At 36.2% G+C, this 24,415-nt stretch overlaps 1 protein-coding gene across 2 annotated transcripts in view; it reads right to left on the bottom strand.

Annotated features, from left to right (window-relative positions):
• Window positions 1–2,393: 2,393 nt before the first annotated feature.
• SEPTIN7 (septin 7) overlaps window positions 2,394–24,415 on the bottom strand; it is a 61,459-nt gene continuing 39,437 nt past the window's right edge. Inside the window, exons 4-14 of one of the 2 annotated variants that reach the window (XM_064670173.1) lie at window positions 22,301–22,401; window positions 21,548–21,682; window positions 18,446–18,563; window positions 16,638–16,730; window positions 15,347–15,443; window positions 13,264–13,315; window positions 12,664–12,789; window positions 8,509–8,529; window positions 5,615–5,750; window positions 3,983–4,122; window positions 2,394–3,414 (exon numbers count right to left, since the gene is read on the bottom strand). In XM_064670173.1, the coding sequence (XP_064526243.1) occupies window positions 3,375–3,414; window positions 3,983–4,122; window positions 5,615–5,750; window positions 8,509–8,529; window positions 12,664–12,789; window positions 13,264–13,315; window positions 15,347–15,443; window positions 16,638–16,730; window positions 18,446–18,563; window positions 21,548–21,682; window positions 22,301–22,401 (1,059 nt within the window). In that variant the 3' untranslated portion in view covers window positions 2,394–3,374. The remainder of the gene's footprint in view (window positions 3,415–3,982; window positions 4,123–5,614; window positions 5,751–8,508; window positions 8,530–12,663; window positions 12,790–13,263; window positions 13,316–15,346; window positions 15,444–16,637; window positions 16,731–18,445; window positions 18,564–21,547; window positions 21,683–22,300; window positions 22,402–24,415) is intronic. The other variant, XM_064670177.1, reaches the window with a different exon arrangement.

A 24,415-nucleotide genomic window follows, 5' to 3' on the forward strand; every position in this document is an offset into this window, starting at 1 on the left:
CATTATTTTAAGCCAATTATATTTAAATCAGATTGAGGGGTTTCCTGAATCAATGAAGACAAACCCAATGCTCAAACAGTTAAGAATTTCTTTTGTCCTTACTCTGGAAATAATGAAAAGGAAACAGGAAACGTTCATTTGCCTCATTCCCTGGGGCGCAAATTGAGGAATGGCTTTAGTTTCGGCAGCCTGGTCATGAGTACTCTGGTGATACAATGTCACTTGAACCAAAGAGGTCCAACATGTGGCTTTTCAAGGAGTCAGGGCATCAGCAGGTCGCTGTCTACCAAGTGGGAAAATTGCAGTGAAAGCCAAAAGAACTACATCACTCCTTCAAAACTTTGTATTTCTTGCTGGAAGCAGCAATATCCAGAGACTAAGGATGCTGAACCTCTGTTGTGGTTAGCCAGATAAGCTACTCGATACAGGAATGTATTTTACGTCAGAAGAAAGTCCCAAGTTTGCAGTCTTTACTCATTTTTTCATATATAAAAATATATCTTTCATACCTATTTCTATATAAAAGTACATCTACAACCCCATATAAATGTATGGGTAGCACGGTTGCACGCTCAGCAGGGATGTTTGCAGTGCCATGCTTGGCAGGACCAAGATTATTTTCTCTCCCTCCCTACATCTTTCACAGAACACACTCTAAGTTGAATGGAGATCTTCATTTGCAAACAAGAGGAGCAAAATTTCCAGCCTCAGGACTGCCTAAAGACAGGACTATGTAGCAACTACTACTGCAGCAGATGCACTGCTGCATAAGACTAAGACCTCTTGTTTTGTGCCTCAGCAGAGCAGGTGAGGTTTTATGGTTTATTCAGTGAAAGAAAAAAAATCCAAACAACTTGGGCTGTATCACAGTACTTCTGTAGCTTATAAACTTTGTACTGGCTACACAGCTACTGTATTGCAAGCTGCACAGGTTCATACATCATTCTTAATTTTATTTTTTTAAATAAAAAAACCCTGGTGCAGTCCAAACTTACCATAAGAAGCCAAAGCACTTAAGAAACAAGTTAAGAGGTGACAGAAGTCTTCCCCAAAAGGGCACCGCTTCATTTCAGAAGAGAACTCTGAACACACGCTCTATATTTTCATTCAAATACAAATGCAATATAATAAACTACCTATGTTGCCCAGAGAACTTGGGGATGCCCCATCCCTGGAAGTGTTCGAGGCCAGGTTGGATGGGCATTTGAGCAGCCTGCGCCAGTGGAAGATGTCCCTGTCTATGATGGGGGGGCTGAAACTGGATGATCTTTAAGAACCCTTCCAACCCACACCATTCCATGATTCTATGATTAATACAAAAGATCTAACAAGAGCTTACATAAGTTTCTGATCATCCTGAGTGTGTGTGCATGCGAGGCTGGAGAACAGCAGTGGGGAGAATGAAGACAAGTATAGTGAAAACAAGTTTCCTGATAAATCTCTATTTCAGAGAACATGGGAATGCTAAAGCACTAGCATACCCACACAGTTCACCCTGAGTTTTGATGAGTCCAAACAGCAATTCAGAATCTCCACCTAGACAGCAACTCTTGTCTGGGTATTACATTACTCAATTTACTGAATTAAACTGAAACCTAAGGGGCAGAAGCAGGCAGTGTACATCCTCTGTGATGTAATAAAGATCAGATTTTGCAGTTCTGTTTACTTGAAAGGGAAAGTGATCTCCACTTACTGATAATCAGTGTCTTCTCTGGCAAGAGATAGGCAGTACATATGAAATGAGTTATAAGGAGGCCTTTAAGCAGATGACTGAAAATGCCTTCGTTTCTTTGGGAAGCTAGATGAATAAATCACATTTCTGTAAGCATAACTCAGGTAAAATAAAAATGAGCAGAAACAGACTGACAGCAGGGATAACACAAGGGAGAAGCTGAAAAAAATTAGACATTCTTCATTATTCCATAGGCAGAGACATAAGAAATCCCCATCAACTTTTTAACAACTTACAGGGTGTATTTTAACTATCAACTTCCCAGCTATTGCATTTATCAGAATTGATACAGTTAACCCAACAGAAATACCCGAAGAGGCTGCAAATGTGTTGTTACACACCCACCTCACTAGATCCTCATAAATGCTTGCAGAAGCTGTAAAAGGCAGTGTGAAAAGCAGGACTGCCAGAAGGGGAGCCGGTGGGACACAGCGCAGGGTTTGCCGACGCTTGGTGCCCTCTCCTGGGCATGACAGACACACGTGTTTTGCCAAGTCAGAGAGTGGTCACGGAAACGGGGTTTTCTACACATTAAAGTAATTCCTCAGACGAATCAAAGACACGGGTCAGTCAAGCCCAGACAGAAGAGAGAAAGTTCCAACATTTCCCAGGGAAGTATTCAGCTGTTCAAGTCCGTTAAAATTTCTGACACAGCAGCATGTTACATCACAACATTGTTTATTATGTAACTTTTTACAATACAAACAAAAATACAGAAATGCAGTATATGAATACAGCTAAATGCAAAATGGTGATTTTTTTCTCGAGGCCATTTTCCCATTTCTAGTAAAATAAAGAAAGACTGCACACAGGTAGAAACAGGTTGGTAGTTAACTCCACAATTTTGCCTAGAAATGACCTATAAATGCGTTTTCCTGCTACTTACCATAAAATGTAAAAAGGGAGTTAAAGGAAAGTTTTACTCACTGGTTCCTACCATATGAAAGAAGCTATATTCTATTTAGGAGGGCCAATATATGGAAAAATATCTAAATTAAATGTTATTACAAAAAATGAAGCAGTAATGAGATCCTTCTGGCTAAAGAAGTTACTAAATGAGAATAGCATATATTTAAAGAATCCAAAACATAAAAGGGTTGTTATAAAAAGCTTAGGTGCACTGTAAGCTTACAACTTCTGTTTTTCCATGTGTCCTTTTAAACAATGGAAGTGTCAAAAATAGGGTCAACTGTGTTAGACTAAATTACATTATTGTATATGCTGCACTGAATGGAATTCATGTATAATAATAATAGAGAAGCATTGTTTGCATCATATTATGGCAATTTATCCTCACTAAAAACCGTCTAGAGTCCTGCATTTTTTAATATCCTGTAAACCGTTAAACCACCAGAACATGATTGTACAACAGTAAAATGTTTTCTTTTGCATTAAAATGACACCTGTTGAAAAAAAAAAAGTTAAAAAAGGTACTTAGAGCTGTTATTTTTCCAAGTACACAACACCCTAGACAATTCAAGGCATCTCATTCTCCATCAAAATTAACAAAAATTTGTCATGCTGTTAAATCCATTACTATGGATACAACTGGTGCAAAATTGGTCAAACGGATCCAACAAACACTGATGTCCAGGCTGGCATATTGGCAACTAATACATAACTGGTGGTCAAAATGATGCATTTAAAATATCTTCCCTTTCTTCTTATTCTTCTCCAAGGTTCTAAAATGACATTTAAAAAAAAAAAAAGTTTGTTAAACAATGCAAGCATGTTCTGATTTTTTAAAATTACTAATAGTCAACTTTTAAAACATGCATTTTATAAAGCTTAATTGGTTGCAACACAATGTATGAACCTTGTTATGTACACAGTCCTTGCACTGTGTGAGTCAAGAAATGCAGTGATCACCAGATTTTCCCTCCCAAGGACTAGAGGAATTAAACATATTAATTCTCAAAACTTTAATTCTGCATCCCTAAGAAGTCTGATGCAATGTAGCTTTCAAATATAGACCTTTTTTTTTTTACATAGACTTTTTTTTTTTACATAGATATAGTTGTGTGTGGATACATTTTTGCAGATTAAAATCTGCTTTAGAAGCTAATAATCTTCCCAATACTGCTGATATATGCTCCTTTGTAGCTAAAAGCAGCTCATGATTTTTCTTGGCTTTTAAGTGACACTTCCACAGTGGTCAATGGCCATGGACCATTATTGTCTCAGAAACTGCCTTTTAGCAGAAAGCTACAGAACTTTTACTTTCAACTGCAGGACAAGAGTCCAATTTACCTGGAAGAATTCTGTTGTTCCAAAATACGTTGTTGAGCTTCCCAGTTTGCTTTCTCGTCCTCAAACTGGCGACGCTTTTCCTCTAATTCTTTGTGTTGTGCCTCCAAATTCTTTTTCATTTGTTCATGGCGTCGCTGCAGCTAAAGGAAGTCAGAACAGAGCCATTAGGTGCAGAAAACACTGCGACTTTTGGAGCTGCAATAACTAAGATCGGCAACTATACTTATAAATGCAAGAAAATGCAGTATATTTTTTCTTCAGAGAAAGTGACTCAGACTAAAAACTCTAAGGTCATAGGTACTGCCAATAACAGAAACCAAAGGAGTGTTAATCCCGTAGCTTCATTTTACAGTTAACAGAAAATACCCCAAAAACATATTTCCTTTTCTACATTTTTTTTTTACATGCTCTATACTCAGCAGTGTCTATTGCCTAATTTTCTACATTTAGATAAATACAACAGAAGTTTATGAAGCCATGAATAGTGAAGGAAAAAAAAAGGAATGAATTGCATGGACATTTAAAAATTGGTATCACAGGATACACTCAGTCAAAAAGTCATGAGATAGTACATGAAAACCAGAAATATTTTTGTTTGTTTTTCATATAACAAGGAGAGTGTGGAGGCCAGAAGTATAAATAGGTTCAGAAAGATTTGAGACAGAAATTGAGGAAGGATAAATCCAGTTACTACAAAAACCATGACCCAGATAAAATATCTAGCTTTAAAATCCTTAAATTGCTGACTGGTGTATCTTAGCATTTATATCCTTATCTATTTAGTTCTCAAAAAAAAAGGAGAAAAAAAATGAGATTGATTTTTTTCCCCTCTGATCCAGTATGCCTTGGCTCCTTACAGTACCTAGGCTGCCAAGCATTTCAACTACTCTTCCAAGTTTCCTCACTTTTCCTCAAATTTAGAGCCAAACTTTCTTTAGAAACTTCAGCAGTTCTGAACTTCTCTATTAGGATTCTTGTGAGAAGCTGCTTTCTCAAAAATTAGGAAATTAGTTTTACTTAAACTTCTACTTATAATAGTCCCTTGAAAAGATCTTTCAGGGTCCCTTGAAATCTGTAAAAAAAGTTTCACTGTGAGGACTTCACCTGAAGATGACAGAAATTAAATATCCATTAAATTTGTTCAAATGATAACCAGAACAGTAACAAAAACATAGCCCTGACTCTTCCTTAGCCTAGTAATTCTCATTTAAATAATGCCTTATAAATATCATATCCAATTCCTGAAATGCTTTTGCAATATGCACAGCAAGTGATCATTACTGCATTAGCTTATGTAAGCCCTAAAAGTCTCAAGACTTTTTAAAATCACATGGAATAAAATAGTCCCAAAATATTTCAAAGAAAAGGGAGAAGAAGGTAAGAAAGTTAAAGAGTATTTTAACATACTATGACTGTGAAAATAAAAATAGAATGCATGTAAACAGTATATTTTAAGTTCAGGTTTACACCATTTCAGCAAAGATAACAACCTGAGAAAGAAAAATTGTGTTGTTTGTCTTTACCCATAAAATCCAACTATGGAATGAATTATGTTGGAAAGTCTTGGTAAAACGTGCTATCTCAACACTTGTACAGCCTCACACATATTGGGGTTTAAGACATTTTGATTACCTCAGCTTCAGAGTCCTTCAGTTTCTGAACTTTTTCTTTGACTTTCATCTCAAACACCTGTTCCATTTCCATTTCCATTTTTTTCATTTTGGCTACATGCTCCCTCCTTTCCTCCTCCATCTGTGCCAATGGGCTCCTGCCATAAATCCAGAAGAAGGAGTTAGTGAATAAGAACTTTTTTCCCTGTCTGTTACACTAGGGTATCTGGAAAAAGCAAGATAAAAATGCTGAAGCATTAACATAAATACGTTGGTGTAGGCACTGCTAGTTTAAATTCAATTTGCATTATTATTTTAACTGTTTAATTAAGCTTTACTCAAAAAGACATCTATACAGTATCTTTTCCTCCCCCACATTTGATTCACATTACATCTAAGTTAACAGAAACTCTTGACTTTCTATCTGTAGAACCACCTGGTGATGGGAATAGAGGAAATCAATATTACAACAAGAACAACAAAAATTAGCATCTTCCAAGTGATCTTCAGGCGTCTTGTTCTTTCCCATTCAAATATATACAAAAATTAATGGACATAATAAAAAATTTAAGAGCACTGCAGACTAAAGTCCCATTTTCTCTCTAAATCTTCACTGTTCCAAGTGAGCCCAAGAGTAAGTTAACATTACAATTATGCTGAATACTGTGGTCATGGTTTTGAAGAGGTATCAGCTTCATGAAAAAGGTTTGGGCAACTGAACATCAGTATTCTACCCAAGTGTTAGTTGGAAGATTTTCCTTTAAAAAGCTACTAATAAACTTTATGTATAAAAATAATTATTTTTAATTTTTCCATACACTTTATGGTAACTACTTTCTGGATTCTACTGAATTTTGAAAGCTGTATAAGCCTGCTATCCATGTTATGGTGATATGGGTTTTAAATAGCAAGTTTCACATTAAGTACTGAATAAAACAGGATGATTATGATCTAGTGATGACTGCTACATAGAGTCTTGTAAGACTATGCTGTTCAACAAAGAGCAATCAAAACAAATCACTGGCCTCTTGTTTCAGTTTTGAGTATGTACAGCTTAAAATGGCAAAGTTTTAACTACTGTGTTGGTAAAAATGAAGAACTGAATATATTTAGAACTGTTACAATCAACCAGCAGACGATATCTACTGTAATGTATGCAAAAATCAGTCAGACCAGCAAATTGTAAATGGAGGTGGCAAGCCTAAGCCCTATTAAAAATAAGATTTTTGTTTTCATTTCTTAAAAAAAACCCAACAAACCAACAAAACAAACAAAAAAAGCCCTGTTCTGATTCAAATCGTGGAGAAAAGGCATTTTAAAGGGAGAAAAGTTTTGACTAATTTCCAGTGAGGACTGAAACATAATTAGCAATATCTTTTTTGATTCAGAATTTGCGACTCATTCTTAAAGGAATGGAAGTTTCATATCAAGCATAGCCAAGATTTAGTTTGACTATTATTGGTTCATTTTATCCTTTCTGCTCACCCATTTTCACCAACTAGCCATACAGTGAAAGTAAGCAATGCCATATCAAGTTGAGCCCATACAATTTCTTTCTCAAACATCAGTATTTTTAAGTTAAAAATTGGTGGGGGTGAGGAGGAAGAAAATGGCATTTCCATTAAAAAAATAAAATTAAACAGAATCTGAACTAATATATGCGAAGCCTGGACTTATGAGTTAGATGCTGTACAATATACAGCACTGAATTAGTCTGATCCTCAGACTAATTTTTACTTTAGTCTTTCAAAAGGCCAGTGCTTGCAATCTTTTCCAGGAAAAAATTAATGGTTATACACAGGTGAAACAGAATAATACAGAAAAATAATAAGGAAGTGAAGGAAGAGGTAAATAGCAGTACTTGTGGAAGCTAAGCAGCTGTCAAAACAAGACTATTTTCCTCTTGTTATCTTTTAGAAGTGTAAAGTTCTCAAATGTATCCGCTCTTCAAAAATTAATCTAGGAAGTAGACTGAATACTGAGGAATCATTGGTGCAGTCTTGACTTGAAAGGGGAGCAGAACTGTCCTTTGATTTACAACTTAATCTAATGAGGATGTCACACAAGTTGTATTTGAGAAGGCGGTAAAAAACAAAAATCAGTCTGCACAGAAAATTTGATGAACGAACAAGCAAGCATTTACAGCTGAGAGCTTTACAACACAGTCACAACTGTTTTTATTAGGTCCGACGTATGTGACATGGGTAGAAGCATATCACCCTGTATTTCAGGAAAAAAATTATACAAGGGACTTAAACAAAACAAACCAACAAACAAACAAACAAAACAAACAAACAAAAAAAAAGAGCTGAAGCAAAAAAACTCAAACAAACCACTAAACAAAGATGTAAAACATTGAACTGATTTAGGACAATGTGTGCTAAAACAGCCCTCTAAGTTATTCTTCAAAAGATAAAAATTATTCTAGATATGCCCCAAGTGGAACCTCTGCAAGCCAGTAATAAGATAAAATCACAGTCAGAAAAGATTTAAGTTACTAAATCCCCAATTCAATAAAAAGTTGTAAATTTACAGATAAAGATGAAAATTCCACTAATTCTATATAAAGATGATGGAGCTATGGATAGAAACTGGTGGAATTACACAATTTATGCACTTCTACTGATTTTTAAAATTTGACCAAATTTGTCTTGAGTCTTAGCCAGAAAGTTTCTAAAGAGGATGGGTTTTTACAGAGATATTTGCCACTGAAAGTATTTATAAATTCCTAAAGTTTACAATAGCAGAGCTTTAGAAAAAAAAAAAAACAAACCAACTGCTAGGGGAAAAAAACAATGCCAAGAGTGGGATAACAGGAAACTGTTCTAAATTTGAAACATTAAACAGTTAAATCCTTTTTGTGTTTATAGAATTTTTGTTTTTACGTTGTTTGGAAAAATTTAAATGACCACTTACATGCCTTCAACTGTGTCAAATCTAAAAAACAAAAAATACAGAGGCTTAGCTTAGCATGCTTAAATAAAACCACAAAACCAAAAAGCAATAATTAAAAAAGTAAATTCATTAATAATAGATTCCTAAAGCTAATTATGTGCTCCCCAGAAAGCAAATTTTTCATACTAAAAGGAAAGACTGTTAGTTAAAGCTTGCTACATTTATTTCAAGTTCAGTCAGTTAACCACTACACCATGTCAATATTAACACAGGTTTGATGTGCAGATGCTTTCAGAATTAGTTTCCTTAGAATATCTATGTTTTTAGAGTGATTTAAAATATTTTAGTGACATGAACAACCACTTGCTCTACACAAGTTTTTGGAAACCAATGCCATCTCGAGGCTTATCTCTTCATTTAGAATTTGTCATCTAGCAGAGGACACTGTATTGAGCCCCCGGGAATGTTCTGGTGCAGCAGGAAGAGCACTTGGATCGCACGGCCAGCAGAGGTCTCAGCGGCGGCTAGGGCCGGCTCGGCTGCAGAGTCACCTCCCCAGGGCACCGGGATGCTTCACCCAGCGTGCCTCGGCTCAGCGCAGCACTGATGCCACCGGAGGGGAAAAAAGGGCTGAAAAAGCAAGCTCTGATATTAAGTCTCACCATCCTGTGAGATGGGCTTATAACATTGGAACCATTTCACGAAATTCACTAAAAATACAGGCAAAAGGAGCTAGAAGTAGCCTGGGCTTAGCAGTCAGAAGGACCTGAGCATTGTGTATTTGTTACTCTACATTGAACAGATGAGTAGATGGATAAGGCACATCTTTATGATGTACAAAATAAGACTTGACTTTTAAACCCACTGAAGATAGCAGCTTCATACAGCAAACGAAAGAGACTTCTCAAATTACAACTTTTAAATTTCAGACCAAATGCCATTTTCTCACGTCACATAGTACATGTGTGAAATGACAATTACAACAAAGTTTAAAGAGACAAGTTATCCACATATGTGAAGACTACCCTTGACATTTCATTTTATTTTTTTAATTGTTGGGATTATGTTGAAAATTTGAAAAAATCAGACTAAGCCTAAAATACAAAAAACCCTATATAAACATGGAAAATACATGCTCTGGACTGCTCTTAGGTTAACAAGTTACTTACAGAACAGCAGAGTTTCGCCAAACCAAAGGAGACAAATCAGAGATAAAATTATTAACTGGACAGAAAAAAACCTGTTTCAATTTATCTACACAGTATTATTAAAACTTGTAGCACATACTTCTATTTGTTTTCACGTGTGCATTTTTGTTCAAAGAAATATGTTAACAGCTGCATGAAAAACTAAGATCTATTAAGATCATAAAAATACAGCTGTTTTAAAGGTACAAAAGGTCAATTCAGAACAGCTGCCAGCAGGAGAAACCTTTGGAAAACTACAAGCACCACTGGATGTATATCTCCTCTTATGCCTACCCTCCCAGTTTCCAATAAACAGCTGCTTAGGAATTTCCAGAGCCAGAGGTTAGTTATATCTGTGTTTAACCATATGCTTGTAATACCACCAGACAGCAGAGCAAGTCTCCATTCTCACACAGAGATACAGGATCTGTCTCCCATGAAACAATCAGATTCCCAGAAGACAAGTCAAATATTGCCCCATTTTGAGACACAGACACTTTCAAAAGGCAAGCAGGCAAGCGTAAAATTCCTGAGGGGAGGCACAGATAAACTGTTAATATCTGTTCATCCCCCTGAATTTTCAGGGGGTGCATGGTTAGCGGGAAAATTCCTTCTATTCGGCTTCAACTATTCTAGATTGAAATCCACAAAAAACATTGAAGCCAAAAAAAGCATGTTAAAGCTTAAAAAAATTGCTGCAACTCAACATATGGATAATGTAACAAGACAAGAATAGCATCAGCTGACTCATACCCAGTACATGCATTCAAGAATTTATTTACTTATTAAGTCATCCTATGTTTCAGGAAACAAACTCTAGAAAAAGGTTCAAAATACTCCTTACAGATTTAAAAGAGGTTTTACCATCTTTCAGATGGCTGAATCAAACAAACTGCAAAAACTCACTTGGAAAAAAACCCAAACCCAAAAATTGATAGCAAAGAGCACCAGTTGTATTTATTCATCTCTGAGCTGCACTACTGCAATGCTCTGAGCAACAGATTTCTAAAGGAGAAAATTGTTCCAGAAAGCATGGTCACCTGGAATTACTCAGGTGGGACAGCACAGTGATCTGAGGTGGCAGGAGATGCAAGGTAAGCATGCTTCAGAAAGCACAGTAATTCTAGATCTCTTCGTGCATATTCTGCCTCAAAAGGAAGTATCAGCAACGCTAAGCAGCAACTGACTGGGGCAGGGGGACTGAAGATTGCAAAAAGAGTTTTGAAACCTACTCGCAGATGCATTTTTGTATAAAATAATATCTTGCTATGTCTGCAATACAGGAATAAAAAATAATTTTAAAATTTTTAAGAATGCAGAATAACCAGTCCTTACTTCAATGCCAGACTGACTATGTAGATGCAGACTAACACCAATCTAAGCAGGCACACAACAAAAAATGGTGAAAGTGTTGTCACCAAAATTCAGATTTTTAAAAGTCTAAGGAAAACATTAAGATTTTGAAAGGTATATAAAACCCCCCCAGTATTAACACACACACACACAAAAATCTAAACAACTTCCTTTGATAACCCAAATGACAATGGGAAAAAAAAAGGTTTCACTTTTCAGTACAGTAATAGCAAATCACAGTACAGTAAAAAGCATAGTAATAGCAAGTTAGAAGTCCTGAAGAAAACAGAGAATTTTCTATTCTGCACTACTGTTACTACATTATCACCTGAGATACTTGCTCTGTGTACTCAGAAGCCTTGAGATGTGAGTGAGGGATAATAGGATGGCAAAACCCATGACAGTAAGAAGTAGTAACCACAGTGTTATGGATACACATATTTGCAAAGTAGTCTTTTTAAGACTTGATAAACTTTACCTAAATTCAAGTACACTTCTGAAGAGTTGATATAACCGACATAAACTATTACATTTTTTGTCAGTGCTGAGCAGGGAAGTCTCGTGTAGGCTCACACTAGATGAAACTAAATCATGTTCACTTAAACCATTCCCTCACAGCCACATTCAAAGCATTAAGATGGTGTAAAATAGACACTTTAGTGAAAAATGGCTTTGTAGCTGCCATATGAATGGAAATAGCAGATATTGCCATTTAATTTCAGGAATTTTTCAGGAAGAACAGCTGCAATTTTGCATACATTAGCTGAAAAGAATAGTACCCTATATTTTGATTGAGAAATTTGTACTTAAATATAGTACAAAAGGTAAGAATATCACTAATTATTAATTATTTAACAACTAATTACTTTGATGCAATTAGTGCATGCAGAGCAGGTAAAATACTTAAGAATGTAGCTGTTCTTAAACAGCAGTATGCAATGCAGAATACAGTAGAGCCCACTTCTAAATCTTCCAATAACTTCATTAGGTTGGCAAATAACTTGCTGTCAGAAGTAATTAAAATGACAAGAGTTAAAAAAAAAAGCTCCAAAATGCTGCACTGTAACTCTTCTCACAAAAGATAATGATGCTGCAATAATTTCCCTGACATGATAAGCAGCCATATAAGTAGCCAGAGCAGCATTTCAAAGATGACAGTAGCAGGTCTGGATTTTCAAAGTTTCCAAACGAATATTAACCCATTCTTCTCAAAGACATCCCTAACAAAGAGTATGGATAATTCATGCAAAAAACCCCAATAATCCCGAAAGTAGCATATAAACCAAAATAGAAACACTAATGCACAAAACCTTTGCAGTAAGTACCAGTGAAATAAAACTGCAAGAGTAAATGTAAGGATTCTCTTCAGAAGTGAATCTAACTAAAAGCCAGTATTTAACTAGCATAAAACTTAGTGAAATAGAAAAAAAAACCCCGATTGTAAATAAACAAGAGGCCTACAGCGTTCACACACAGCGAAGAGGCAACTGACTGGAGGCTATTTACAAACAAAACCACCACCACCTCTCCCCAAAAACCCCAAAACCAAAAATCACACCACACGTTCACAAAAGCAAACAACCAAAAAAGCAGAGTAAAAATATTAAAGTGCAATACAACCTTAACAGGAACTTACTTTGTTAGCTGCCCTTTATTTTTGTTGTTGTCAACACCGTTGTATGTAACAGCTGCCAGTTTTCTGCTTCTGTAGTTCTCATAATGTACATTGTTAGTGACATCCTTCAGGTCCTGCATATGAGTTCTGTCAATAAGGGTAATTTATCAGATTAGTGCCCTAATACAAAATACAGATGTCACCTAGTGAACTGGTGTGAGTATAGGACTTGGCACCTAACACAGTGAAGCACAGGCAGTCTTGCTGTAGACAACTGCAGCACTGCAAATATTTTGAAAAATGCCTACAAGTAAGTACACATCACTACAACTAAGCACACATCAGCACTAACAGACAACTCAGTTTCCTATAGTTTATCACAGTTTTCAAGAACAAGCAATCACGAAGTAAAGAGAATTATTAAAAAAAAAATCCTTACCAACACTACTGCTTGCAAATATGTCAATAAACAAGGTATCATAAAGTGTAAGATACTGTTTACAATTAAAAGTACGGGGATTAACATGAACTCAGTATCTCAACTCCTTTTCTCTCCAATATATGACTTCCCAAGCTCTCAGACATACCAGACAGTGTTAATGTTACCTGTAAGTTACTTACCTTATCAACATGTTCCTCAGAATTGTGAAGTCACAGTGTTCACCATTTTCAACTGCAAAAAAAAGTTAACTTTTGTTGAGATGCCAACCAAAATATGTGCCTTATAGAGGTAAGATGTCATTCATCTACATTCATTCCAACAATAGATTACTTCCAGCCTTTCCTTACTGAAAAAACATGTTAACAGTATCTTACTAGCAGAGTTCCTATGCTCCCCTGAGCCACACTGACAAACTGTTCTGTGAGTCAGTACAGCAGAATAAGCTACCACAACAGAAACACAGTTTTGTCAGTTTAACTTTTTGATCCTTTGGAGGCCCTGCCAGCACAGCTGTCTAAGGATCAGACACTAACTGTAGACCCCAGTCTAGATCCAGCTATATCCAAAACCCTTTAAAAGAGAGACTTAATGCAATCTATTTCCCCCTTCCCCACTAAATGAGTTGTAGAAGTCTTCATTTTAATTTTTATGTGTATTTAGTTCTTTATTAACTTAGGAAAGGAAGGTTGTGTAATTTGATGCACCTGCCTACACATCAAGAGAGAATGGGCAGCTGTCATTAGATGCCACCTATTCCACTGTGCCTATCACCCTAATAATGTAGAAGAGGCTGATTCTGAGTGGCATTTCCTTGATAGATAATGAAATGACACTGGGGAAAAATGTACACCCCCAGAACTCTCTGGTGTGCAGACAGGGAAGGCAACATAGAAAAGCACACACAAAAGAAAGGCACAAGGCAGGTTTCCAACGTGTCCCTGAAGTAAAGACATACATTTTCGTGGGAAGGAAGGGAAAAAACAGGAAAAAGGAATTCAAATAGCCCAAGTAAGTTCAGTGAATCCCATAGAAAAGTGCAGAACATAGACTCTGTGTGTGTTTGTCTTGTATCTGCACTCCTGCATCATTTCATTCCATGGTTTTACAGACTGGTAAATTCCGCTCAGATAGTAAATGAAGTCATACTTCCAAAAAAGCATCATTTCTGAGTATTCTGTCCTTGGCTGACAGACTGAAAGCCACTTAAAGAGGTTGCTTTTAGTTAGGCTAGCTCTTCCCGTCCCAAAGTTGTACAATCATGAACATGAAACCTTTAACAGATTTGTTTTAAAATAAAGAAAAGCAGCACCATTTTGTACATCTCCAAATGCCAACGCAAGAGCTTTAAATAAAGCTTGATCCTCTCTGGTGCAGCTGGTTTTTACTTTCTGCCAAACCTCATTTCCTGCCAGACATGCACTTCAAAGTGTTACAGCATTTCTCTTTAAAGCATTGGTCCATACACTGCTTGTTGGTTGAGGTTTTTTTGTCTATTTTACACTGCATCCAATTTATAGTCCATTGCCCTTGGAAGGCAGAAATAATGAGGAAAAGAAAAATATTCTCTTTATACAACACATGCACATCACAAGGAAAAAATTCAATGATCATGGAGAAGCAGTTTAATAGTGATTGTCTCACTGCAGAGCATGGTGCAAGTCTTGCCATTTGAAATATGTGAATGGCATTAAAGCACAAGAAATGGTTACCAGAAGAACATGCAGTTATCTTCAAGTCTCTATAGCAATAGAAAGTAAATTCTAAATAAATTAAAAAAAAAAAAAAGATATTCTACTCATTACCAGGGACCTTCCCCAGCAATTAAGATTCAGATGTTTTAGGCAAAAACCAAATTCTTCCAGAAACTTTAAACTGAACTTATGATAAAGGAGCTGGTCAAATTAATATTTATAATGTGTATCCTCTAGAAAGAAAAATCTAAGGAATACATATATTTTATATGAAAAAAATTAACACGAGAAAGCTAGAAAAGAGTTGTAATTTAAGTCATATCATTACCTGCCGTAAGTCACTACAGGTTTTATAACTACTCACTGAGGCTTCAACAGGTATCTGCTTGCAAAGTTATGTATTGCTGAAACCTTTACTTTGTTCCAGTATTATCAGAATAACCAAATGGTATATTCAGTAAATTTCCAGATCAAATAACATTCAAATTAAGCATTTCAAACATTTCAAATATAGACTAATGGCTAATAAATTTTAAATGGATTAAAAAAAAAAATCACAAGAAAGCCTTACCTTCTGCAACACCCCATGGGTACTGCCTTCCTCTAACTCTCTTGCCATTGACTTCAATGATCGTATTACTACCTACCACAGCAAGAGGTAAACGGTCCTACAAGATAAAGTATGACTTTTACTGCCAAAAGATACTGAAAGCATGCCCATGTGTAAATTTGACATAAGCTAGCTCGGGGCTATAACACTGCTGTGCAGTTAACCCCAAGTGCAAGAATAGTGATGTTTACTGACCTCTGCCTAGTTTAATGACTTATATATACACACACACCCTTCTAAATTCCTTATACTGTTGTATTCTGTAAATCTAGTTAAGAAACAGACATTAACGTTACTTAGTAAGCTAAGCAACAGGCAAACCATTTCCTATTTACTTAATCGCACAGTTAATTATTTACCAATTCACATTCCCACTGGCTACAAGGACTGTTACTTTGGCTGGATCTTATATCCAGTTTTCAAAGGTTTGGCAAAGAACTACTTCAAGTTCTTGTTTTCAGTTGAACCGAGAATGCCTCCAGTGTATCAAGCAACAAAGGAGCCAAGAGCAGCTTCAAGTGGCTGAAAGGAACAGAGTACAAAGCTAAGTATTTCAGACTTTTGTCTTTGCTTTTATTCTGCTCTTCTCCTCTAGGCTTAGTCCCAGGACATCTTCCATTTGTGATATTTGTGTTTATCTATCCTAGGTGACTCCCACAGTAACAAAAAAACTTAAAAGTTCTTGCAGGCTGTTAAAGCTACTGAACAAACAGAAGCAAGGCTCAAGAAACATGTACAACATGGACTCCGACATAAAAGAACAAACCAAAAACATGAGTAAACTAGGAAGAAGCCTTTCAACAGCCTGACAGTCCTTTTGATTTTCTTTAGTCATTAATCTCCATTAAGGTTTCAGTATATCAATCAGCCAGACAACTATTAGCTGCAATGCACATACTCTATGCCACTGCACACCTCTGTCTCGAAGACAACCCTGGCCTCCTTCAAAGCTCAGAACCAAAAAAAAGTGGTAGGTGGATAAAAGTCAAATAGTCATGAAATTAAAAAAGTCATCTTTTAGAGTTCATTAAACAAGCTCAGATTCTGAATTTTAGCCAAAGGACTTAGACAGAGGACTTAATAGTGTAATTCATTGCCCCTGCCGAGGAACAGTGACACTTAGGACAGCTTTGCATTTGATTTCTATCTCCTACACATACTGGTGGGCTCTTCATTAATGACAGAATGCTTTTCACACTCAACCCCCCTTGCCACTCCATAAGCAGGTTTTCAAAAAAAAAAATTAATTTACCTTTATCTTTTTAACAATTTTATTTTCTTCTTCATCATCTGTTTCTGGAAATTCATATATTTTAATTTTGTGTTCTTGGATTTCTTTCATTATCTAAAAAGAAAAGTGTTATCTGTTTGAGAACTGTAGTAACTCAATGTTTCTTGCTGCAATCCGATTCTCCCTCCTTATGTCTGATATGTAAGATCCTTGCATATTAAGATGACTAAGTTACATTACAAAACTTGCACATGTTTAATACCACCAGGTGACCCCAATGGGTTATTAGTATGACCATCTCTTCTTAAGCCAGGGGGAAGACAAGATCAGAGTCAGTGCCTCACAGCTAACAGAATATTATCCACCAATAAAAAGACAGCAAAAATTAATACCAGTTTTCTATGATGGGACAAACAACAGATTTACCCTAATGGAAATCCTACCTGAATGTGCAAAACTAATACAACCCTACTTAAGTTCTCAGACTAGTCTCACAATTGAGTCCCTTCAAAATATAAAATATTTGAATAGATAACTGCAGGCATATTTCACCCCTTTAAGTTCCCACAATAGCTACTCCTGTCACTCCTTTCTTGTTTCTAACACACCTGACCATCAGTTGCTTGAAGCAGGATCACCTGCCTATTTTAATAGAGCTTATGACTGATGGACTGACTCTAGCAGTTAGTTGTGTTGAAAAACATTTGCAAGCATTAACAAAAATTTAATAAAAACTGACAGCATCATCAAAAAAGTGACCATACTGTTTTGCTGCTTCATTTGTCTGAAGGGTATTTTTAAAAACAAGATGATTAGTTTTCCAGAATTTTAGAACGGAAAAACATTAGACCATTTAGTTGACAGCTGCACTGCAAAGCCCTGGGGAATATTTCTGGTTCATGAGTTTGCAGTCTTATAAGAACGTAAGTATCCAATTCATGCAAGGACTTATTTTCAAAGTTTGGTTTGGGAAAGTCTCCCTTATTTAACCTCAACTTATGATAAAGCTGCTTACATATTTAGAAATATTCTGTGTTCTACCATTTTTTCCTTTCATTTTGTCCTCTGATTTTTAATCTTAAATCAAGAGTTTTGCACACAACACCTCTTAATGACATCTTTTCAGAACCTGTGTTCTAAACTGGGACTGGACAGAGTTCAATAAAACAAACTTCCTGTCTTGTCTTGTCCTGCTCTGGGTCCTCCTCATCCTCTTCATACAATACTAAAAAGCTTAAATCTACTTCTACTCTGATCATGTAGCTGAAAATAAAACATAAGCCACTTGCAGACACTGATGCCAAATACATTCTACAAATACAAAGACACTACATCAGTTGTATCAAGGTTACAATTATCTCACCATCCTTAAAATGCATTACCACAGCCCAAGACTGAGTAGGTATACTGATTCTCATCTAATACCTGAGGTCTCTTTAATAAATACAGTGCATCAACATGAAAGTGAATACCACAACACAATCAATAATACTCTCATACTCTTAAATACATTTTTTTTGAACACACAACTTCTGTTAGGTACCTAACTCTTGAAAGCTCCTTTCCTTCCTTACTGATTTTTATCTCAGCAGTGAATTATTTCACTTGCCAAGAAACATACTATACTTGAAACCTCTTGCCCTGAGGACAAAAACAAGATTATTTCACCAAGAATTATAATTAAATCTAGAGATATAAATTACTTGGCTTTGCTGTCTCAAGTCATTGCTTCAGGGTTTAAACTTTTCATGTAGGTTACATCTCACCATTTCCATAGGGATCAACTTAATAAATTATCCTACGTTGTAAATATTAATTTTTCAACTCACCTGTTTTTTGAACTGTTGGCATTCCTCAGGTGTAAGTGTGTCTGCTTTGGCAATAAGTGGAATGATATTCACTTTTTCATGCAGGCGCTTCATAAACTCTATATCCAAAGGCTTAAGTCTGAAAAACAGCATTAGAGCTTTGCAATTCTTTATTAATTAAACAAGAATGTACAAATGATGAGATTTGTCCTGACAACTATTCTTGAAACACTGATTTATGAGTGACTGATGACTAAATGGAAGTCAAAAGGCTACCTGCAACTACTACAGGAAATCCCCCAAATTGTATCATACCAGAGGAATAAGTCATATGTTAATACTACTAGTAGTCACGAGACTTCTGCTAGCTGAAATTACACTCATTTAAGCAAGTGGTAAGACCTCTCCTATGAAAGTAGTAAAGTTCGTGTCATTAGCCAGAAGATAAACCCATTTAAAGCCTGACTGATAAGAGTTTACAGCTGTGAATTATGCTCTGAAAGTCATGTTTATTATGGTGTTTCCTCTTGAGAGTGGGCTGGGAGATTTATTTTTTTTTTTTAGACCTTAGATTGCTGAAGACAATAACTTCTGTGGCCTGTGCACAAATGAAGTAGAAATATCTCATCTCTAAATTGCTATGTAAAACAAAAAGACAATTATTAAGGTGGATGACAATAACATAAAAACTAAAACAACCATCATATGGGTGTTGAGCAGGTGCGTGACAGTATGTTCACCATCCACGTGAATCAAAGTGGTCAATATTTCCTGCTTGCTGAAGTAAAACCAGAGTGTTTTTGACACATTAATACTTGAAAATTATAGCAAGTTTAGTCAGGCTTAAAGGATTCACTTAAAGGATTTAACAAGATTAGTTCTTATATAAAATAAATTAGTATTAGGAACATTAAAACCATATTCATTTGGTACTCAAATTTAACTGCTTCTCCAAACCATATAAAAATTAATAAAGAAAATGTTGAAGAACACATACTTAACTTCATTTTAACATTTTCTACCTGTCACTTAATTTCCCAAGTTCCCAACACGTTTCCATTAAATAGCCAATGCTAATGGCATGTCTGGATTATGAGTGCTTCTTCGGTTATCCATTCCCCTTCATATGCTTTCCCACTACTTTCTTCAAAAAAAAGAAAACAATCACAGAATATTCTGAGGTGGAAAAAGCTACCTAGGGCAGCAACACCAGGTTGAAGGGCAACTGCCAAAGCAGAATCTTTCAAAACAAAAATGCTCACCTCAAGGACTTGAGTTTACAGTGGAGACTGAGCAGTAAGGCTTTACATAAAGACTCCAGAATTGCAGAAAGATAGTGCAATTCATTATCACCCCAGTCACTTACTTGGAATGCTCCCCCTGCCCCGCCTCTCTCTTCTCCTGCTCCAGCACTAACTCATCAGTTCAGATGTTTATGGGGATACCAGCTAAAAACAGTGGGATGCATTAAATGGAAGGACTTAATCTGGTAATTTTTTAAATTTCTAAATTATAACAAGAGGGCTTTTACAAGTGTATTAAGTCATAAGGGTGAGCAGAAGTAAGTTCACCTACAAATGCTTTAATTTGGTGTAAATATAGTCATGCTTTAAGAGTGAAGAGGACACTACTTGACAGGTTACATGCGCTGCTGTCCGCACAGGAAACAGGAACAAAGACTGCATGACCACAAAAACCAGGTAGGAGGTGAGCTATGTCCTTTCAGAGAGGGGAATATCTTACAAGAGGAAATGAATGCTAACAGCAGCACCAATTTTCTCTACTACTTTTCTTACTTAGATGACAATTCTAAGCATTTATTCCAGTAATTGAAAAACACTATGCAAACCTAGCACAACTTCACACTTTTTCCCCCTAAGAATAACATGAAATACCTGTGCAAGGAATATGCTTTTACAGCTTTTAGCCTCACAAATTTAGTTACAAACCTTAGCTTATTGGAAACATTACCTTTCTTTTTCCTTAAGAATAATTTGTACCTCCCACTGATTTAGAAAACTCTAATGGATAAAGGGGGGGGTGGGGTTAAGAGAATTGTTTGCAGAATCTGAAAGTTAGCTCAAAAATGACCGTCTAGCACAAGAAAAGGACCATCATCCCTTTACTTAAATTACATTTAAAATTGATGTGCATGTTGAGCAAAACTGACATTACAAACGTGCACATTGAACAACAACAAAACATTTAATAAAGGCAAGTCTAAATAAGAAAAACTCCTCCAATATTTCTTTCCAAACTCGGAAGTCTCTGTCCAGTTCAAAATTATTAGACTCATATCAATGCTAGCTACAGAAGCTAAGTGTAATAGTTAGCAATTTTTACTGCCTGAGGAATATGCTTCAAAATTCCTTCATCATTCCCTTCAACAAGTTTTACTACTTTTGACCTATACAATAGAATAGGCTACTTATCCTCTCCTTCTAGTTTTGAAGGTATAACTTAAGAGTCTCTGATCAATTTAATCAGTTATAATGCCATGATAAAATGCTAGGCAACTAATTTCAGATATAGTCAATCTGTACCTAATACATCCTAGAAATGCAGTTCTCCCCCTCTACCACTAGATAGAAGTCTGATCAAGTTAAAAACTAAGCAGGGGTGCAAGATCACACAATAATTGAAAGAAATCAGAATGCCTATACTGGAATTGTCACTATACAAAATATTACGTGCCAGGTGAATTAAAGTATGCTTACAAGGATCCATGAAATTTCCCATCTTCAAATTATCATTCAAATTCAAAGGGAGGCAGGAAGAACAGAAAGGAAAAATCCTGTTGCTTGAACTGTGAACCAGTTTCTCCTTCTAATGTGATCAAAAGACATACAGATAACAAACAGACCTGGCACTTGTGAACGTCTATGTATTTTTAGCTGTTAGAATTCTATTTTTCTTGCTGTGTAATTAATGTGCAATCGTGTTTTCTGGTGTTTGGCTTGCTAATGTTTGACAAGCCAAAGCAAGCTTATATTTGAAAATAAGCATGATTTGCAGGCTCTGAAGAAAATCCTGTTTGGAACTTTACGTAACTAAGATTGACAAATTTGTATATTTATCTGAGGTAAGAGACAGAAAGAAAACATAAAATACAGTAATACAAACCCATGTCCTGAAGGAGCAATGAAGTATAAACAACACTGCACTCTATTATCTGGCATCTGACGCCTGTTCACTCGAGATTCTGCATTCAGGTAGTCCTCAAACTTACTGTCAATGTAGTCGATAACTGGCTGCCAGCTGCAGAGGTTACATGAATAAAAACCTGTAAGTTACATTATTCATGTAAAAAAAAAAAAATCTGTCTTGGCTAAGAAGTAGATGTTCACAATTTCCCCATGGGTTGGCTTTTTGTTGTTACTGTTTCGATTTTTTTTTTTTTTTTTAAATTAGGATACTTCAACACTGCACTTTAAGAGACTAGTTCCTCAACACAAAACTGAGTTACAAAGCTCTGAAGCTGTAAAGTGTGAGTTCACTGAAAAATCCCTTCAAACACAATCCCTTTCATTGTAATAGCATTAAACAGAATACTTAAGAACAGTAGCCAAAGGAATATGCTTCACTGATCACATCTTGTGATGACACAGAAGTCAGTTCTGCACACTGCATGTGTGGATAAAGAGCCAAATGCATCACCCAGTTTAAAGGGAAAAGCTGACAGTATTTCAGTCAAGTTACAAAGGTACTTGGAATTACAGTAGTTAAAACTTTTCAGCTAACTGAAAGTTTAAAAGTGTTAATCTTTTAACTGCATGTTGAAGCCTGCATTTAAAAATGTCACAACGTATTATATCTCACACATACACAAAATGCAATTCCGAATTATCGTGAGAGAACATACAAAGAATTTCTTACCAATTACTATTATCCACAGCATCTCCAAATCCTGGTGTGTCAACTATTGTGAGTAGTAACTGAACACCACCCTCTTTGATTAAAACTTTTGACTGTTCAACCTGCAAAATGAATAAGGTAAGATTAAATTTTTAGCAGTTTAGTCACCTATCTGAAACACTGGGAAAAGCATTCAATGAATAAGAAGTCTGGCAAAGAATTGCTGACTCTTCTGCTTCAGAGGCATACTGGGTCTGCGTTTTGCTTATAAAATCCCAATATTTTAATAATAATTATTTTTTAAAGGAAAATAATTATTTTTTAAAGGAAATAATTATTTTTTTAAAGGAAACCATTTTTTTAAATTATTTTTTAAAAGGAACCCTTTTAAGTATGTAGGATATCTTAGTATCTTAATTTCTGATTAAACAGGAAAAACCTTAACCAGGCATTAAACGTGAAGAAATTGCCAAGTTTAGTCACTTCTAAGAAAATGACATTTTCAAAACTGATCCTCCCACCGAGCACCTTAGACACTTTTCTAGTCCTGTTAATGTATTTTTAAGAATACATTTATTCTTCAGCTAGCATAATGCTTGGGAATGGAACAATTTAAAGTGATGGTTTCCTGTTACAAACAGATTGATATTGGAAAGTAATACAATCTAGCTGCAATCTGCTGAACTAGACCTTATGTGACCATAATGGACTGGGTTCCTGTGAGCCCAAGTCACTGATGGAAACCTGGCTCAGAAGTCAACTGCATCAGCACAAGGCTGATGCAAGATCTGGGTGTGGGAATTCATGCCTCCAGTTGTGACCACCCATCTGCAGCACAGCTCAGTCACCTTGCAGTAAGCACGTCAAACAGATTAAGCATGTCATGACAGAAAAAATCTAGGCTAAACAACACATGGACTGCTACCTCCTTCCTACTAGTATCTCAGTAATTATTGATAATGCCAACGTCAGGTGTATCTGCCTGAGAAAGTGCTGTATCACTGTTGTAACAGCCAGAGATGCACAGCAGTAAGAAATTACAAACTCACGTTAGCATGTTGGCTTCTTTCCAATTGCTCACACATTTAATCATTGTTTTTTCCTTGATACTAAAGTAATTTCTATTAAATCACTAGTGACACTGTTTTCTAGATATGGATTCAAGAAATCAACTGTGAGCCATCTGTCTAGAGCCACACATGAGTTGGCACACAGTGACGCCGCCTTGGTGCTCATTGCTTAACTTTTTTTAAGTCTCCCAAACCTTAATGGGGAAGAGAAAAAAAAGTTCTATTTAACTGGATGAACACCTGCAAGAACATTCACTAAGGAACTTTCAGAGAGAGTGGCAACTTGGATAATAAATCCTATCTGGATGGTCTCTTGACCAGTTCAAGATTTGAGAGAGATCCTATCAATGCTGCTTTAGCTCTTGCACATCCCTCATTGCCATATAAGTGAAACAGACTCACAGCCACACCTGCATATTATTGCAAACACTCTGCAATCGCTGCTTATGTGATGCAATGTAAATCCACAAGATAAAGTGACACCCTGCAGAAAGACAAACTAAATCCCTCTTGCCCAAGTAAAACACTGATTCTAATTCAGACGAGACTACACACAAACACAGAAAACAGTACCTAACTGCAAAGAAGGTTTCATATTTAACCTCTAAGTATGCAGGATGCTATTTTTAACTATTCATCAGTAGGGATCCTACCCAAGTCAGATCAATCCCTTTCACTGTTAGTTCTCAAAAAACTGACTCAGCTACACTATGGCTGCCTATAGCAACCAATCATCATGAGTTGGCTCCTCACATAACAAAAAGACAGGAAAAAAAACATCAGTAAGGCAGATTCACGAAACAAGTCCCCAACACTGGGCTTCCAGAATGCTAGTCAAAGAAGAATCCAGGTTGGGCTGGACTTCAAGGCCACCCAATTCAAGCTCCTACCTGAGCAGGCCTTATTGCAGGTTAGGAAGGTGAAAAAAAACCCCAACCAAACAAACATAAAAAACTCCCATGCACACAGCAGCCTAAGACACCACCAAGTTACTCTTTCACAACTCTTATCCTTCTAAAAGCATACAGTTCAAAGCCATGAGAACATAGGAATACATGCAGTGCTT

The sequence above is a fragment of the Pseudopipra pipra genome, chromosome 1 (genome assembly GCF_036250125.1).
Source record: "Pseudopipra pipra isolate bDixPip1 chromosome 1, bDixPip1.hap1, whole genome shotgun sequence".
Taxonomy (NCBI): Eukaryota; Metazoa; Chordata; class Aves; order Passeriformes; family Pipridae; genus Pseudopipra; species Pseudopipra pipra.